Below are 20,013 nucleotides of genomic sequence, written 5' to 3' on the forward strand. Positions count from 1 at the left end.
CAGTCAACTCGATCCCTAGGATCCACAGAAGAAAAAGTCAGTCAACTTGATCCCTAGGATCCACAGAAGAAAAAGTCAACTCTCAAAAGCTGTCCCTCTGACCTCCACATGTGTCCCCATGGTGCACCTATGTGCATGTGTGCGAGACACAAATGTTTAAAAAACACAGAGTAGACAATCAGGTATTTTGAGTGCCATCATATTTTGGCAAACAAAGGGTTACTGGACGTGTCTTCCCACACACGGTTTTCTCACTTTGATAGGACAGTAATATAAGAGAAAGACATGAATGTGGAGTCTTGACAATCCTGGATTTGAAATGGGCACTGTTTAATATTTTTTTAACCTTTGTTTTAAAGTCACTAACATGTTAAAAAAGAGTAACACAACCTTATGGAGCTGTGAGGTTTCCAAGAAATGATCTACATGAAGCTAACAAAGTGCTTTTGTTAGTCAATATACAGCAATGATTTCCAATCCTCTTACAAGAATTCAACAGGGTGCAAAGGGTGCAAAGACAAGTGGCTGGAATCCCAGCACTTGGGACGCTGAGGCAGGATAATAAATTCGAGTCCATCGTGCCTATAGAGCACATTCAATACCACCCTGGGCTATATAATGGACCATGTTGCTGTGGGATGTCGTTCTGTATGCTGTGAATATGTATTGCTCTGATTAGTTGATAAATAAAATGCTGACTGGCCAGTAGCCAGGCAGGAAGTATAGGCGGGGCGAGCAGACTAGGAGAATGCTGGGAAGAGGAAGGACATAATCAGGAGATGCCAGCACCACCAGGAGAAGTAAGATGTGAAAATACCAGTAAACCACCACCACATGGCAACTTATAGATTAATAGAAATGAGTTTAGTTATAAGAGCTAGCTAGCAAGAAGCCTGAGCCATTAGGCCATGGCCATAAGTTTGTAAATAATATTAAGCCTCTGAGTGATTATTTTATAAGCAGCTTCGGGAGAGATTCATCCTGACCGCAGGGCCACGCAGGATCAGAGAAACCTTCAGGCTACACCCTGTCTCAAAATGAAAGCCACCAAGCTTGAAACTGCAACCTGGCACATGATTCTAAATGTTTGTCGAAGTCATATTAATGTCCAAATCTACCCTTCTCTGGAATCTCAAGCACATGTAGTTTTAAGTATGATGAGGTTCAAGCAATGCAATGATTAGAAAGCACATTGTTAAAGACCATACTAACTGTTATTATGAACAATAATTAAAAGTGAAGGGAAGGACTCAACAGGAGGAAAACACCACAAAATAAGCAAACGCACTGGAGCACTCACCGAAGGTCCAAACCAGCCTCTTTCCAGAGAAGATCCATCAGTCGGAGCATCTGCAGAGTCAGCATGTCCTGCCGTAAATCTAAGGGAAATGCCTGCTAAGTTGCATGCACTTGTTATCTTGTGCACACACCCCACACACTTGTTAACTCAACATTAGGCATTCAGTCAAATTCACTAAACCCATTACCAAGCACTGTACTTTTTCTTCCAACTTAATCTTGCCCATGTTCACTGTAACTAACGGGCTCAGTGATGAGCAGTTCCCTGTATGGTTTCAGAAATCAAGTTTTCAACTGCTTCCCATATATGAACTATTGCACCAACCACAGGATACTGTGAAAGTACATTTCTACACATACTGTAGCATTTGTTAACTTTTCCCACCTTTAAGGCTACACAGAAAATTCTTAGGAAATCACACAACTCAGTGCATTAGGAACCCAGCAAACTGTTAGTAGTTGAATTTATTTATCATCATATCCATGAATGCTTCTAGTCTCAACACTCATGAAGCTTGAAAATTGCAAACTTGAAGCCAGCCTTGGCTATATAGTGCGATCTTGGGCCAAAATAATAAGTAATAAAAATTAAAGAGTCCTTTCAGCATGACATGATGGGATGCAACTGTAATCCCAGTACTTGGAGGTGGGGAACATAGGGGCATCAGAGTTCATTCTTGGTTATATAAGTTCAAGGCCAACATGGCTTACATAAAATTGTCTGTCCTCTTCCCCCCACTTCCTAAAGAGTACTTTCTTTTTTTCTATTTGTTTGTTTGTTTGTTTATTATGTGTGCAGTATTCTGCCTGCATGCCAGAAGAGGGCACCAGATCTCATTACAGATGGTTGTGAACTACCATGTGGTTGCTGGGAATCGAACTCAGGACCTCTGGAAGAGCAGCCAGTGCTCTTAACTACTGAGCCATCTCTCCAGCTCCCAAAGAGTAATTTCAAACAAAATAATGTCAAAGTAATAATGGTATACTATCTGGCTGGGTATGCTGGCACATTCATGTAATCCCAACACTGGGGGGGGGGGTGTTAAGTCAGCATCACAGGTTTGAGGTCAGCCTTTGCTACAGAGTGAGACACTATCTCAAGCAACATGACCCACTCTAAAGAAGTTCAATTAAGAAGTTGCAAGCACATATAATAAGTTATTTATTGCAAATCCCTTTAAGGACTCCGGTACAGAGATGTTAAACCTTCAAGACCCTAGAGTTAATCAGTTGGAGGGCTTGCTTGTGGCCATAGAGCCTATAAGCCATGACTGCCTTTGGCTGGTGCAATTACTTCAGAGGCATTTCCTTATAAAGTCTGGGTCATCAGCTCAATCCAAACACCAACTCTGGCAATGATATCAAAGTTGCTGTCACTGGAACAGGATGCGTGAATATACACTGAGATATCCTTACCTTTGCAAGCTTTCCATCAAAAGATTTAATATTTGTATTTCATAGGGCAAAACAGGAAGGCTTATTAGGTAACTAAGTAAACTGTAGAAGCGATTTCTCAGGAAGAAAGGAGGGGATCCTAGGGGATGCTGAGCTGACCTTATGAGCACTGGCAGTGGCCTCTTGGCTGCTATCATACTACTGAAACACACACCTTTCCAATATGATGTGAAAATTCCAGAACTTACCATCGCCATTTTTAAAGATCACTCCAACCGAGTCCTCTCCAAAACCTCTGTTGCTGTAGACCAGCCACAAGGGCTTCATCTTGGAGTCCATGTATTTGCACTTTTCAACACTGAAATCAGCAAGGGGGAAATCAACCACTTCAGCAAAACAATGTGTAAGACTAAAAGTGCCCCCAAACATCAGGCTTGCAAGCCCCTCACCTATTTCTTTCTGAATCTACGCAAGTCATAAAGAATTTTCTCTGAGTAGGAAAGGAACTCTGAGGACAGCTCTGGTTGGCATATAATAATGCCAATGGATGAAGCAGAAACCTAGGATCTGACCTTTTATTACCTCCACTTGAAATTTCTCCTTGTTTTCTTATACTTCCTTAACTTTTCATATTTAGTGAGTAAAAGATTAGCATACACTACTGTATTAAAATTAGGATTACAAATAACTCTTGATTTTTAAGGACATTTCTTATTTGTGTGTGTGTGTGTGTGTGTGTACATGTATTTGGGTACTGCAGAGGCTAGAATAGGGAGGGCATCAGGTCCCCTGGAGCTGGAGTTACATGCTATTGTGAGTCATCTGACATGAGTGATGGGAACCAAACCCTGGTCCTCTGCAAGAGCAGCAAGGGTTCTTAAATGTTGAGTCACATCTCAAGCCCTGATATTTTGATTTCACAATGAGGGATCAATTCTGAATACTGTTGTTGACAAAAATTATAATATTCCACTTCTGTATGAATGAAAAGATTGGAAATAGTTTAGAGATTCATATAAATCTCATTTTTAAGCAGGAAGTCAGTAAATAATGTGCCATGGTTTCCAACATTTTGTTCATACAGGATTTTCAATTCTTAAAAATTGATAATATAGCCAGGAATGGTGGCACATGTCTGTATTACCTGCACTCAGCAAGCAGGAGGATTATGTGTTCAAAGCCAGCCTGGGCTACATAAAGAGTTTGAAGCTAGCCTAGGCTACATAAGACCCTGTATCAAAACTAACTTGGGCTGGAGAGATGGCTCAGTGGTTAAGAGTACATATTACCCTTGAAGAGGACCCAAGTTCAGTTCCCAGCACCCAAGTCAGGCAGCTTACAATAGCCTTTAACTCAAGCTCCAGAGGATCTGATGCCTCTGGCCACTGTGAACATTGCATTCCTGGGCACAAGACCCCTGCCCCCCCCATAATTAAATATAATAAAATCTTTCTATGAAAGCTAGCTTATATATGTTCTTATATACAACTAAAATTATATATAATTGAAAGAAATTAATTTGCAGTATTACTAACCCCACAAATAAACCTAGCTAAGAGCTCTAGAACCTAATGAGTATAGACACAGTCTCTGCAGACTCTTAACATTTTCCTTCCTTATTACATTTGACCTCCTTGGGCTCACAGCCAGCACCACCAGTTCCCCAACATGGTAACTCAGAAATCTTTTCTGCATTGCTATGGTCACAGGCTACCCACTGTGCAGAGCAGAGACAGTCACTTACTAGAGTTCTGAGAGGATGACACATGGATTCAGAGGTGACTGCAGGTCGGAGAGGGCCTCCCGGTAAGCATTCTGCTTTAAGCAAGTGTGCATAGCCTCCTTTCCTTTAGCCCTGTTGAGCTTCATTGCATTCAGTTTGATTAAGCTATTTAAAGTTTTTAACTTATTGAGCGCTTCAACCTGAAAAATAAGGTTCCCATCCCAAAATTCATTCATGGTTAAAAATAATATATCATACAGTTACATTTATCAGTAGCTCTAACCAAACACACATACACAATCAGCTGAAGTTAAAAACCCTGCATTTAAGAAGGGTTTTACACATAGTATGTTTCTATCATTTACCGGTCAAGGTACCACTTTTAAGTTCTTTATTAATGATATTTTATAAATTTGACAGCAGTAACCAGGCATAGACTGGGTATCTTCAGACAGGTGTGAAACTGTACTCAACTCTACAGTTCACCAAGTAATGGAATCTGAAACACCTCCTCAAATCAATCTGAACCGCTCCATCTGGTCTACACCACATGACAGGCAATCTGTACAGAAGTAACCGCTGTTCCTGGTATTGAAACCTTAGCGCCTACTTCCATGTATGTCCTTGTCTCTTTTGTTCTAGACACAGCCTTTTATGTAGCCCAGGCTGGTCAGCCTCTCTAGGGCTGGAATTATAGGTATGTGTTACTGTGTCTGGTAATAACTCTCATCATGGGTCTGGAATCTCGGCTTGTTTTCTTTCCACTGCCAAGACAACAAGAACAGATTATGATTCAAGGTATTTGTTATCCAAGATGAAACCGCTTGCTTTGAAGCTGGGTGCAGTGGTACACACCTTTAATCCCAGCACTTGGAGGTTGAGGTGGGGGCAGAAACAGGTGGATCTCTGAGTTCGAAGCCAGCCTGGTCTACAAAGTGAGTTCCATGACAGCCAGGGCCACACAGAGAAACTCTGTCTCCCCATCATATACACAAAAAAATGATTTTATTTTTAAGATTTGTTTTATTTTTATTAAGTGTGTATATGTGCATGTGCCTGAGTATACGGATGTGTACCATGTGTATGGAGGTGCCCACAGAGGCCAGAAGAGGGTGCCAGATCCCCTGGAACTGGAATTACAGGTGGTTGTGAGCCACCTGACATGGGTGCTGGGAACTGAACCTGGGTCCACTACAAGAACAAGTACTCTTAACCACTGAGTCATCTGCCTAGCCCTAGAATCTGGGATAACCCTGGCTATCAAAACTTAAGCCAAAAAAAAAAAACAAAAAAAAAAAAACCCTTGTACTTGTAGTGTAGCAATAGCCAACTAGAGCAAAATCATTATTTGTAAAAGCCACTTTAGCCAAGCATGGTAGTGCATGCCTTCAATTACTGTGTATGTGGTGGTGAGGCAGTGAGGGACCTCTGTGAGTTCAAGGCCAGACTGGTCTACATAGGGAGTTTCAAGACAGCTAGGGCTACAGTGAGACCCTGTCTCAGTCAAAAAAGGAAACAAACACCCACTTTAGCCAGTTCTGACCGTGAACACCTATGATCAGGAAGCAGAGGCAGGAGAACAGCCATAAGTTTGACACTAATCTGGTTTATATAGCAAGTTCCTAGCCAGACAGGGCAATTATAGAGACCCTGTCTCACCCACAGAAGTTCCTGTTATTACTTAATAACTGAGGGTCCATTCATATTATATTATATAAAATTCATGAGAACACAACAACCATAGCCAATCATAAACCTGAAGGAACATTTTGTATGTCATTAAAACTAGAAACAACAAATGATAACAAACATATATAAAGAAAAACATAAAATATATGAGAGTGCTCGCTTCAGCAGCACATACACTAAAATTGGAACGATACATAGAAGATTAGCACGGTCCCCCGCGCAAAAATGACACGCAAATTCCTGAAGTGTTCCATATTTAAAAAAAACATAAAATATATGAGGCAAACATAATGCACACTGGTTTGAAATCTATTATCAGGGAACTCATTTTGTATCAGGTTTTTATTTTAAAACTTTGAACTTCCATGCAAGAAAACCATTAAGACGATGTATGGATGTGGATATAGTTTCCTACATGCAGGAAACTAGCATGTAGTTTCCAAAGCTAGGCTGAAACCTTGCTCATATAGAAAATGAAGATGGTTCTATGTAGCTTGCTGATAAAATCAAGATGGCTGGTGCTTGCCAAGTTAGCCATCTGTCAAAACCACAGAAACTCCGTTTTTCAACAGTTTCAGGAGCTGTACAAAAACTGGCAACAAGGAAACCAGATGAACACTGGTCTATCTGAACTATTTCAAATCAGAATTCCTTCCATGTTGTACAGTTGGTAACTGCTATGCCCCATTGATAAGCGTGTTGATATTCATTTCCTGGAATAGTATCCTAAAAGGCCATAAGTCAAAAAATACTTTTAAGCATTTCAACAAATGCCATTTTACAACTTTATAGCACTAACAAAAATACCACGGTGGGCTGGCAAAATAGCTTAGTAGGTAAGAGCACTTGCTGCCAAATCTAGAGATCTGAGTTCAATTCCCAGGACTGACTGAAAGGAGAGAACAACTTCAACAAGCCATCCTCTGACTTCCATATGCCATGTGGCAAGCTTGCACCCCCACCCACCATCAGTCAGGTAAGAGAAAAAGGGGGGTTGGGGATTTAGCTCAGTGGGAGAGCGCTTGCCTAGCAAGCACAAGGCCCTGGGTTCGATCCTCAGCTCAAAAAAAAGGGGGGAGGGGGGAGGATGGGGCTATAGCTTAGCAATAGACTGCTCACCTATGATGCAAGAGGACTTGGGATCAGGAGAGGAGGAAGGGGAGGCTGATTACATGTGCCTTGTTAGGAGTTCCACTAAATGCTCCAGACAATGAAGACAATATGCAGTCTGGTCTGATCCAATGAGTGAGGGAAGACGGTGGTCAGATGAGGTCAAACAAGTACGAACCAAGTGGGACCTTATAAGCCTTGGTAGAAGATCTGAGTTTTTCAGTGTTATGAAAAATTATTGTAGGGATTTAAAGAGGAACATGACATGAATGGAGAAAAAGATCACTTATCAGAGGCTGTGCAGGGCGAGGGAGGGACAAAGGGGAGGGTGGGAATTAAGGGCCCGAGGCAGAAGGTGAATGGAACGAGGGTGACGATTGTCAAACAAGGATGGCGGCCATGAACACTGGGTTCTGAATTGCAGGGTTAGTGATATCATCTCATGTTGTGAATAAACGTTAGCTATTACTACCACTCCCAGTGGGCTTTCCAAAAGGTGTCACAGCCATCTCATAAAAGCCTAAGGAAGTTTCTCTAACAAGGCAAAGGAGCTAGAAATGGTGGCACATTCTTGTAATCTCAGCATTTGGGGAAGGGGAATGAGGCAGGAGGATTACACGTTCAAGGCAGCATGGGTTTTACATACATACTGGTGAACTATCAGGAGAATAAATAAGACAGCATACTTAAAACAGTATGAACAGTATGATTCTTGACATAGGCTAATCATTTAATAACTTAGAGTAATATCAGCAATACCTCCAGACTGCAAGAGCATATCACAATTTTAGGCATGAACATATAGCTTGAAAAGGTAACAAAGATTCTGAATTAGAGAAATCATAGTACCTGTGGGTTTATACCTCAATAATCTGAGTCTAAAAGACATGATAAATTATATGCACCATAAATACTATACTTAAGAGTAAAAACTTTTAAAACATAAATATATTTGAAAGAATAACTGAGGGACATGAAAAACAGAGTCAAAAGACTGCCTCTATCATGTCCATTATGAAACATGTACAGACCATTAAAATTTAAGGCATCCTATTAATATAGAAAATATGAGAAATCCTGACTAATTGCGGTATTTGGCATTTATTTACACTTTAATTCTAAGCTTGCTGAAATTTCCTATATGACAGATTTTCCTAAAAGCATGTGCTGAAGGCTGGGAAGGAGTGTCGTGGCAGACTGCTTGCCTACCAAGCACAAAGCTTTGAGCCCAATCCCCATCTGAGCATAAATTAAGACACAGCACCACACACTCAAAAAGTTGGGGCAGGAGGATCTCCTGACCATGCTCGTCCTCGACTAAATAGTGAGCTCAAGGCCAGCCTGGGCTTCATGAGACTCAGTCCTTCTCCACAAAATACTGATCAGGTTAAGTGACTGAGAGGGCAATGGAGTATGTGTTCAGAGAAATCGCATTTGATGAACTTATCGATCGCTGTGCACTAAACTGAATTAAAACAGAGGCTCCTACCTGCTTGGAAAGCACCTTCATGTGCCCGACGCTTCCTCGACAGTACGCTTCTAGGATGACACCAAACTGTACGGACACGGCAGGAATGTGCACCTCTGACCTGCAGAAGTCAACATGCAATTGGTTTGTTTATCAAACACTTCAGACCACGGAAAAGGACACTGCCTTCTTTATTCTACTATGAAATACTCTGGTTCCAAGTAGGTCGGGAGCTGTTCTCCCAAGCACTTACTAGGAAGATGGTCACAGCCTGATCTGTTAAGTGTTAGGACTCAGAAGTTATGAGTATTTAGTAGCTAATTCTGTAATTGAAGAAAACCAACATCTGCACATTTTACTTGATTTGTCTTCTGAAGGAGAAAAGAGATGTAACACGAATTTAGAGAGAAGTGGGCAGAAAAATTAGTCTATTTGACTGGGGTCAGTAAAACCAATGCCTCAATTAGCCTTATCCAGTTTTCTCCTCTCTGCCTGTTGTTGGTGAGTGTGCACAGTGTGAGTGGGGCACAAGCCACAGGGAGCACGTGGAGGTCAGAGGACAACTGTGGAGAGTTGGGTTTCTTTTTCCTTCTTTTTTCTTCCTTACATGGGTTCTGGGAATTGAACTCAGGTTGCCAAGCTTGCATAGCAAGAGCCATTGCTCACTGCACCATCTTGCTGACCCTACTTTTCTTTTCTCACTTGAAGAATGGTGTAAAGCCTGGCAGAGGTGACGCACACCTTTAATCCCAGCACTCAGGAGGCAGAGGCAGGCAGATCTCTGTGAGTTCGAGGCCAGCCTGGTGGACAGAGCGAGTTCCAGGACAACCAGGGCTACACAGAGAAACACCACCTCAAAAAACCAAACAACAACAACAACAACAAAAAGATTGGTGTAATATATGAAAAAAAGAAGGAATATTTATTTTGTCATTCTCTGAGGAGTTAAAAATACTACTGAACTGGATGAGAAGACAAATTATAAATAAGAAAACAAATCTACCAACAAGGAAACTACTTCAGAGGAAATCCACTAAAATTAATACCTCAGTATTACAGAACTCATGCTTTCTTTGAAAAGCTTAGCCAAAAAGGAAGGCATTTTTTTTTCCTGGTAAATTTGCTTCAGTGGTGAACTGCAAATGAGGAGGGAAAAGGGGGACCCACCACTCTCATGGTCAACAAAGGCAACTTTAGCTTTTATTCTATTTGACTGATGCTTGACAGGCTCAGGGGCGTCTGAAAATGACCCGGTCAAGATAATAAAGTGATGGACTCGGGATGTAGCTAAATGGTAGAACACTGGCTAAACATTTGCCAGACTCTGTGTTCAAGTCCCACACCGCAAAGTTAAACGATACATAAACATGGGCTGAGACAGCTCAGAGGTGAAGTACTTGTAGTGCTCTTGCAGAGAACCCAAGACTAACAAGTGCCTGTAAGTCTAGCTTCAGGGGGATCCTAGGCCTCTGGCCACTATAGCCATCTGTACTCACATGTAGAAAGACATGTAAATAAACACAATGTAAAAATACATCAATAAAATCACTATTGTTTTAGTAAAACTGTGACTTTACTTAGTAAAGTAGTGATAACAGAATTCACAAATGGGAGCTGGAGAGATGCTCAGTGGTTAGGAGCACTGGCTGCTCTTACAGAGGACCCAGGTTGCATTTCCAACAACCACATGGCAGCTCACAACTGTCTGTAACTCCAGTTCCAGGGTATTCAATGCCTTCTGCTGGCCTCTACAAGCACCAGGCATACAAATACGTCTATACATACAGGCAAAGCACCCATACACATAAAATAAAATAGATTTAAAAGTATGTATTAGCCACAAACCTCTGAAAGGAATAACTAAATCAGCACACAGCTAACATATATTAAGACAATTCGTTTATTTTTAAAAAAGAGCACCTGAAGTTGGAAAGGAAAAGTAATTGGAGGAGAGAGGAGTAACTGAGGGGAGGGAATGGGGGGGAGTTGATCAAAATATATATGCAAGTCTAAGTATTAAATACTTAAGAAGAAAATTAGTTTGCTAGAAAGTATTATAATATATGCTACCAGTTTTAGTTTAAAATCCAGAAAGGATCATGGGATAGTTGTCTGGATTTCTTTGCCAAATGACCAAAGTAGAGTGTGGGTATGAAAAAGGAGGCCACTAAACTGTAAATGCTACAGATCGATTGGAAACCAGGAAGCCTCTGACGGCCCCACTGATGTCTTACACCCCACTGGATTAGTTATTAAAGCACATGAACCATGAAAGACTTACCTCAGATGCCAAAACAGAAACTGCCCAATCCTCCGGTTATCAAGTGCTCTTTCTAGCAGGAATCTAGAGAGGGCACAGTCAAGAAAAGGCTCGTATTTCAAAACTTGCACCAACTGTAGAAGATACTGAGAGAGTTCTTCGTCACTGAAAGAAACAAAAGAGGGAGAAGCTCAGCCCCTGTGCCATAAAAAGACCCCTCCCTGCCCAACTCACATGCTAATTGGCTACAACACATAGGTCTTCTGGGCCAGGCTTCTCACATGTTTACACTCACTGCACCACAGTGGAATACCGATTTCAGATAAAAGATATAGATTTCAGATGCAGGGAGGGGGTGACCAGCAGCAAGAACACATGTATGGGACATTCTTATCAAACCTCAGAAGATGTTATAACTGATGATGTGATGTATAATCAGCCAGGAGTCACGCCCCTGCCCCCAAATAGCTACTTTAACAAAATTCTTTATTTCTATTTTGTGTGAGACATGTATGTGGTGTGTGTGCCACGGTGTTCATGTGGGGGTCAAGGGACAACATGGTGGAGTAAATTCTCTCATTCTCCCTCTACATGGGTCCCAGGGGTCACTCAGGACATTCACTTCCTGAGCTACCCCACAGGGCCCTGAGCACAACTCTGATACTGCCAATGTATTTTGTATTTAGCCAAACAAGTATTTTTAAAATGAAAGCTTTAGTAATTTTTTTCTTTGCTATCATGTGGTTTTTAAGTAATTCATTCTTCCAAATCAGTAAACAACTAAAACCTTAACATCAGATAGCCTGAAGGCCAAGGAAATGAATGCACCTTCAGGCAGAGATTATAACAATTTCACTGCATAATACGTTATTATAAAGGGACTGAATTTACTCTGGCCAAGGCCACTGCCACCACAGGCAAGCCCAGTGGTTCTAAGGTCAGAATACCCAGTCCTCTCACTGTCCACAGTGCTTCCCAACTATTGGCTACAAAAATGACTAGCTAAGGTGAATCTGGGGTCAAACCACAGCACCAAATGAGAAACAAAACCCAGAGCACTAACATTTACCAGAGGGAGGTGTCAGAATTAGCCATATGGGGCAACATGATTATTTCAGCATCTCCCTCCGAAATCGAACACTTAACCCAGAGCACAAAGTGTTTTTCATCAGGCCTCCAGTGCAAATGCAGGGAGACAAAGCAGCTGGGGCTTCATTTTTAAAACTACCTGTACGTCAATCTTAATTGATCATCAATTAATTAATTATGAAGATCCATGTCCACTTATAAAGACCAATAGCTAGTATAAAAAACAGAAGCGAAAGTCAGGTAGTGATCGTGCATGCCTTTAATTCCAGCACTCAGAGGGCAGAGGCAGGAGGATCTCTGAGTTTGAGGACAGCCTGGGCTACAGAGTAAGTAAGTTCTGGGACAGCCAGGGCTACAAAGAGTCTTGTAAAACCAAAAATAATAATAATAATTAATAATAATAATAATGATAAATAAATAAGCAGTAAAAAAAGAAAAAGGGAAAAAACCCACAAACAGAAGTATAAAAATGTTTCTCTTATAGATCTGATTTTGCTTCTCAGACCACTATTAGAAAGTTTATATAGTTTCTTCTGCTAACAAACTATTGAAAACAGATCTAAAGCAAGAAGGGACCATAGCCAGACTGGGGGCAGGAGGATAAGTCTGAGATTGAGAACTAGCTAGCCTGGGCTACACAGTGAGTTTAAGGGCAGCCTGTGAGACCCTTTCTGAAAATAAATAAACAAACATGCCTCCATCATAAAATATTAACCCTTTTTATTTGGGGTGATTGGTGGACTACTGCAAAGGAAAGAGACAACACCGTCATGGCTGCTCACCTTGGAAAAGCTGGCCTCTGGGGTTGGAAACTAAGGTTTCAGAACTCTCTCCTATAGTAAACTAAACTGTTCGCGCAGAGCCAGCAGAGGGCACTACGATGAGACCCCACATGACCTGGCCACCATAGCTCAAACAAGCTTACCTTTCTAATGCAACATTCAAGGAGCCACCCTCTTTCTTACCCACCCAGGCAATTCCTTGCCCCAGGATGGTCCCATAAAAAGAGATACCTCATCTGTCGCAGGCAGCTTACGGCATATTCCCGGACGTACTGATCTGGATAGTTGAAATCCAGGAGCTCCAGTGCTTCCCTGGGGGGCAGTTTGGGCCAAATCTGCAGGAGTGCCTGAAGCTGTTTAAAATTAAAACTGGGTCAGAAGTTTGGTGGACAAAAGTAATCTTTCCTGGCATACGGGAATGGAGATGAGTCAAAAGGATGGAAAAATGTTAATTATTGATGCCTCAAACATTCTGGCAGATGCAGACTAACAAAAACTGTTTGTTTCTGAAACACTCTCTATATATGTTTAAAAGGTTACTAAGAGCTTAATGAACAGAGTGAGATACTGCAGACGTGGCTCCTACAACCACAGCCACCACATAATTTAAGGGGAAAAGAAGGAAGAAAAAGAAACAACCAGGAAGCTTGTAAAAGTAAAGTATAAACCGGGCGGTGGTGGTGCATGCCTTTAATCCCAGCACTCGGGAGGCAGAGGCAGGCGGATCTCCGTGAGTTCGAGCCCCACCTGGTACAGAGTGAGTTCCAGGAAGGCACAAAGCTACACAGAGAAACCCTGTCTCGAGGGGGAAAAAAAGTAAAGTATAAACATAAGTGAAGTCTCAAGCTAATTGAAGGCTTATCCACTAAAGAGGTTAATAACTCAACATAAAACTACAAACTTTACTTTAAATTGAATTATTTATCTGTTTGTTTGTTTATTTGTTTGAGGCAGGGTTTCAGATTTTTATAGCCCTGGCTGTACTGGAACTTCCTCTGTAGAACAGGCTATCTTAGAACTCAGAGATCCACCTGCCTCTGCCTCCCGAGTGCTGGGATTAAAGGCATGCACCACCAAGTCCTGCTAGTTTTAAATGAATTTTTTAAAGAAATCTATTACTTTACAGAATCTTTTATTAATCAGAACACATTTGAGTTCCTCAAGTCAGAATAAATATAATTAATCCATGAGAACTAAACAATGGCTACTTTCTTTTTAGTGAATAATAAATCTTATTCACAAATGCTAACTGGACAATGGACAACCAGGACTCTTGGGCAGGAGCTGGAACCACATGTGGCAGATGCGTAGATGTGGCCACACCTGGGTCATCTGGAGAGGAGGACTCTTAGCTGCCTCTGCCATGGCTCTCTGCAATGCAGAGCCCTCCTCCTGTGGCTATGATACATTTACAGGGCAGTCTCATGGGGACAGACAGCTAGGAAGAAAACTGATCTGGGGAGGGGGGGGTGATTTGTGGCCCTTGCAAAGCTCAGCACTTGGCAAAGCTTGCTCTTCAGTATTTGCTGTCTCTTGTTGGGTGTTCTTGAGTATCCTGTACCACTGACAGCAATTTACCGGGCAGAATCAGTACTAGAGAGCTATGTCGATTAGACTCCAGTGATCAAAAGATGTTTCTTCATCTGGCTGCTTATCTCAAAAGCAACTCAGCCAGGCATGCTGGTGCACGCCTTTAAACCCCCACACTCAGAGGCAGAAGCAGGCGGTTGTCAGTGAGTCTGAGGCCAGTGTGGGGAGTTCTGGTCCAGCCAGGGCTACATAGTAAGACCCTGCCTAAAACAACAATAAAAGCACTTGGGGTCCTATAATGAAACTGGTGACGGTACCCAGGTACCCAGGATCTGACTACACCCCCTTTGATAGATGGTGGCTCTCAAAATACTGTTACAATGGTTGTTAACATTGGGCATGGCTACCTCACCCAGATTCCAGGATCCCTGAAGTTTTGAAAGTTCCTGGATGGTACAAAGCACATGTAAGTATTTAAAACCTCAAAAATAGCTCCTGCAGGGAATTATCCAACAAGCTAGGCATCATGGTGCATATCTGCAACCTCAGCACTTTGGGGCTGAGACAGGAGGATTGAAAGTTTGAGAGCAGCCACAGTTACATAGTGAGAGCCTATCTTTAAAAAGAAACCAGCCGGGCGGTGGCGGTGGCGGTGGCGGTGGCGGTGGCGGTGGCGGTGGCGGTACATGCCTTTAATCTCAGCACTCAGGACGCAGAGGCAGGCAGATCTCTGAGTTCAAGGCCAGCCTGGTCTACAGAGTGAGTTCCATGACATCCAGGGCTGCACAGAGAAACCCTGTCTCGAAAAAACAAAAACAAAACACAACAAAAAAGAAATAAAAAATAGAAAATGTATCCAACAAATGGGGATACTCCTGTGGAAAGACACTTTACACAAGCAATCACTTTACACAAGCAATGTATACACATGTACATACAGACACACACATACACACACACACACACACACACACACACACACACACACACACGCTCACACACACAGACTATAGAAATGATTTTTTTGTTATTTGGGGAAAAGAAGGGGGAGAGGGATAAGGGATGGAGGAGAAAGGTGAAAGGGAAGAGGGAAGGATCTTGTTACCTGAGCTACATCTTCAAGTTTATTCCACTTGATCGACAGTAGGAGTTTCGGCAGAGACTGTGGGAAATTTTCTCGGCAGTCTTGCCGTAGAGTCCAAATTAGATCCATTTCATTCTCACACAGCTGAGACAGGGGGTCCCTGTCCAAGATTTCTTTCAGTACAGCAAGAAATTTTTTTCCACCACGACTCTTAAGAAAGAAAAATACTCATTAGAGAATTTAACTGTGCAAACCACAGGCAACCATTCAGCAAATTTATATGAATGAATTTATAATTGTCAGCTTTACTAGTTGAAGCACAAAACTGAAATTTTGTACAAAGATTAATAAAAGTGGATCCTTTTAAAAATTCTGCATTGCTCAATATTAAGTTTATGAGCTACATAGTAAGAAAGGTGCTTCTGTTTTTAAATCCAAGTGCAAACACTAGATGGCACTATTGCTTTTAGGTTAAATATATCTTATTTAAATATATCTTATCTTATAAATTCACTATTATTTATAAGCCCCCCGCCCCCCCACCGTGTGTGTGTGTGTGTGTGTGTGTGTGTGTGTGTGTGTGTGTGTGTACGCGCGCGTGTGTCCAGGATCTAGCCCAGGAGGTGTGAGCAGCACATATTAATAGCCCCGGAATAAATTTATGATAGATATTAACAAAGGTCTCAGAATAAATATATGGACTCTAGTCTTGCTTCCATGCTTCTGTTGTTTGTCATGTAGTAAAAAAGGAGCTGGAACAGAAATAAAGAGTAAATCATAAAACAGAAATGACATTCTCAACTTGGCAGAGTTCTCAGAGAGAAGACAAAGGTCCCTCACTATGAAGCTAGTCCATATTATACTGGCTTTGCTATGTGAAAGAACACGGCCTACTAAGTTAATTAAATGACACTAAATTAAAATCGTACTGGAAATCTATGAGGTGCGATAGTATCTACTGTGGGCCACTAACCCTGAAGCTGTACAGAAAAGGGTTTGCCACTCACATACAAGCCACCAGAAACTGAGCTGCATTTAGCCAGCGCTGGGATGTGAGACTGCTTTGGAGTTGTGTCTCCCACACACCATTCAACAGAGGAGGTGTCGGCCCTCACCCTGACATAGCTCTGTAGCGGGGAAGGCCAGACAAAGCTTGGTACTTACTGACACATTGGCACTGTCACTGCTGGCGATCTCGGCTGCCTTCTCAATGATCTGTTTTAAACACAGTAATGAAAGTTAAATTGTGGGTCTGATATTTGTAAAATTTCCAATGTTAATAACTACTTTGCACTTGGATTACAAGAGACTGCACACACTTGGCACTTCTAGCCTTTACAAATGGAAACAAATTTTAAAAATAAAACAACAAAAACCCAGTGTTTCTCTTGACAACAGAGAGGGAGGGGGAGCAAGCCTGAGCCCAGTCTAGCTACCCGCACGGCAGGGATGTGGTGAGGCGGAAAAGGACAATAGGGAGAGGAGGGAAAAACCAAACGTTTATTTAGTGGAATAAAGTGGAAGTCTAGGCTTGGCAGAGGTAGAGCTCAGTGGTAGAGCGTTTCCTAACGTGTGGGTCTGATCCCCAGCACTGCCATTAAAAATAATGTAGCAGGAAGGACATGGTGGAAGCTGAAAAGTATTTTTCAACTCCCTCAGTTTATATAGAGGGCTCATATTCTTGAAAGAATTCAAACTGCCTGACTCGGGGAAAGGAGGAAAGAATCAGAAGTTCCATGGCTGGTGACTGAGTTCTACAGTCCTAAGTAATTTACCTCCATTATCACGTGTTTAATGTGGTGATCCACAGCTTTTTAAAAATTTTAAAATGCTTTTGAGAAAGAGTCACTTTTACATGTAACCATGGGGGATTTTGAGGCAGGGACTGGCAATCCCCCTGCCTCAATGTCATCTCTGCTAGATTATAGGCGTGAGGCACCATGCTGGGCAGAGTAACCTTCTTAAAGACCCTGTAATGATACATTGGCTCCTGGGTGGGCACAATTCACTTAAAGTACAAATGAAGAAAGCAAGCTGAATTACATAATTAATTTGCATAATACTCTAAAAACCACCTCTGGGGTTTGAGTATACAGCTCCGTAACAGGGTCATGCTGGCTAGAGTGAGTCACTGTCTTAAAAGCCACTACCCTCAAAGTCCTGATAATAGTAACACTCAGCATTAATCGTCTCTTCTTTCATTGTACCTTTAATCTCTGAATCAACATGCCAGGCATGTTTCACAGAACACATTACACATTCAGAGTTATGTGTGAATACACTTAAGAGACTCTTTACATCAGAAAAGAGCTCAGAACAATTAAATCCCTCTTTATAAACACGGCCCCTGAACTGAAGAGACACCACCTTTCACTTGGTCTGTGATAAGCCAAAATCAATTGCCATAATCACACAGCCTTCCACTGGATAACAATGTCAATGTATGGAGAGTTTTGAAAGAACTAGACACACTGAGCTTGGACCGAACATTTACATCCAGGAAGAATTCACTTCCTTCATGCATAGTGGCCCTTTAGTTATCTTACCTTATCGAAGGGAGGGTAATAATAAGGCTGCTTTTTATTCTCTGGAAACTTAATATGCAAGGCAGTTGCATTTTCAGCATACGGGTTTGTCTGCACAGTGCCCATGGGATTCAGCATTTCTTCCAGCTCATCTAAAACAAGCAAACAATTTGGATCCTTGAGAAAATGGTTTTGAAAGTAAACGTTAAAAAAAAACAAAAGTCTGAGAGACAGGTGGATCTTTGTGAGCTCGAGGACAGCCTGGGCTACAGAGTGAGTTCCAGGAAAAGGCGCAAAGCTACACAGAGAAACCCTGTCTCGGAAAAACAAACAAAAAAAGTCTGGTCGGGTGGTGAAGGTGTGGGTCTTTAATCCCAACACTTGGGAGGTAGAGACAGGTGAATGAATCTCTGTGAGGTCAAGGCCACCCTGAGCCAGTTCCAGGACAGCCAGGACTACACAGAGAAACCCTGTCCCCCCAAAAAAAAACCAAAATAATAAAATTAAAATAAAGTAATTAAACAAACAAAAAACAAAAGTCTAGAACTGGTTTTCTTTCACGAAAATGTCCCTAAAAGCTGTGTCACTTGAGAAAGTTTAGCAAACTGCATCAGTAAGCATTTAGGCACATGCAAAGGGCTCGTTTATCTTGATCATCAAGCTAAATCTAACTGGAAAACAAATGCTTTTACTGTTTTCTAACTCTCCGGAGTGCTCATTCACAGGGACAGCTCTGAGCAATAAAGCTTGTTACAGAAGACACTGTTACTTAGGAGGTTTCCTTAAAAGCCTACAAAAACAAAATGTTTAAAACAAGAACACATTGAAATAAAAAAATATACACTCAAGAACTTCATGTCTGTAACAAAATAGTCACTGTAAGTCAATTTTGGAATAAATAACAGCTGGAAATGGTTGTGCATGCCTTTAATCCCAGGATTCAGAGGGCAGAGGCAGATGTATCTCCGTGAGTTTGAGGCCAGCCTGGTCTATAGAGTGAGTTCCAGGTCAGCACAAAGAGATCTTGTCTCAAAAACAAAACAAAACAAAATAAAACAAAACAACAAAAAGAATAAATAACAAAGACAATCTCTTTACTAAAATACAACAGTAAACCAAAGAAACACTGAGTAATGCACCAGTAAAACGCTAGCTGCTCTCCAGCACTAGTGGCTGTCCCTAGAATGTAAATCTTACCAGGAAACGAAGACCAGCTGTGCAGTATTATGTCTCCAGACCTCAGCTGTCCTTTGAAGTCAAAAACCATCGTATTTACCCATGCTACAGGATAATGCTGTTGAAAAAGGCATCATAACATAAATAAACCCAGAATGGACTTCAAGGCGTGACAATGCTCATGCCCCTATTCCAATGTTAATACAAGAATTTTCTGAAGTTCTAGGTAATTTCAAAAAATTCATGCAAAATGAAAAGATGATATAGATGAGAGCAATTTCAATTATCTTTATAACTATTAGGAAAAATTCCACAGGCCAATTAATATACCACAATAAAACAGTATGCCCACCAAATAGAAAATTTTGTTTTCTGTTTTTAAATGATGAATACAAAGTGGGTTGTAGAGTAAATCTAGCATGGGAGGAAGCTAGGCCTCTGGATACTGCAGGAATTACTTCTATTGCTAAAAGGGAGGCACCAGTGTCATGTGGGGACTCACACCTGCAATCCCAGCTCCGGAAGCTGAGGAAGGAGGACTGCTGGGAGTTTGAGGCCAGCCTGGGCTACAGAGCAAGTTTACAGAGCAAGTCTGGTTTACAAAATGAGAGCCTGTTTTCTGGGGTTTTGTTTGTTTGTTTTGTTTTTTTAAGATTGATTGATTGATTTATTATATATATGGTAATCTGCCTGCATGCATGCATGCCTGCAGACCAGAAGAGGGCACCAGATCTCATTACAGATGGTTTTGAGCCATCATGTGGTTGCTGGGAATTGAACTCAGGACCTCTGGAAGAGCAGCCACTGCTCTTAACCATTGAGCCATCTCTCCAGCCCCCCAGTTTTTTTGTTTTTAAAGCCAGGCATAGTGGTACATGCCTTT

At 41.6% G+C, this 20,013-nt stretch overlaps 1 protein-coding gene and 1 non-coding gene across 2 annotated transcripts in view; one reads left to right on the top strand and one right to left on the bottom strand.

Moving 5' to 3' along the window:
• The window catches only part of Pik3cb (phosphatidylinositol-4,5-bisphosphate 3-kinase catalytic subunit beta), an 86,356-nt gene that overhangs the window by 14,201 nt on the left and 52,142 nt on the right, over positions 1–20,013 (bottom strand). The window contains exons 9-18 of the mRNA XM_059268422.1: positions 19,152–19,248; positions 17,976–18,106; positions 16,594–16,644; positions 15,451–15,639; positions 13,047–13,168; positions 10,966–11,109; positions 8,706–8,805; positions 4,439–4,617; positions 2,943–3,052; positions 1,301–1,379 (exon numbers count right to left, since the gene is read on the bottom strand). Of these exons, the coding sequence (XP_059124405.1) occupies positions 1,301–1,379; positions 2,943–3,052; positions 4,439–4,617; positions 8,706–8,805; positions 10,966–11,109; positions 13,047–13,168; positions 15,451–15,639; positions 16,594–16,644; positions 17,976–18,106; positions 19,152–19,248 (1,202 nt within the window). The remainder of the gene's footprint in view (positions 1–1,300; positions 1,380–2,942; positions 3,053–4,438; positions 4,618–8,705; positions 8,806–10,965; positions 11,110–13,046; positions 13,169–15,450; positions 15,640–16,593; positions 16,645–17,975; positions 18,107–19,151; positions 19,249–20,013) is intronic.
• Positions 6,259–6,366, top strand: LOC131915809 (U6 spliceosomal RNA). Its single transcript, XR_009380450.1, has one exon. It is a non-coding gene; the product is annotated as a U6 spliceosomal RNA (small nuclear RNA).

The sequence above is a fragment of the Peromyscus eremicus genome, chromosome 7 (genome assembly GCF_949786415.1).
Source record: "Peromyscus eremicus chromosome 7, PerEre_H2_v1, whole genome shotgun sequence".
Classification (NCBI taxonomy): Eukaryota; Metazoa; Chordata; class Mammalia; order Rodentia; family Cricetidae; genus Peromyscus; species Peromyscus eremicus.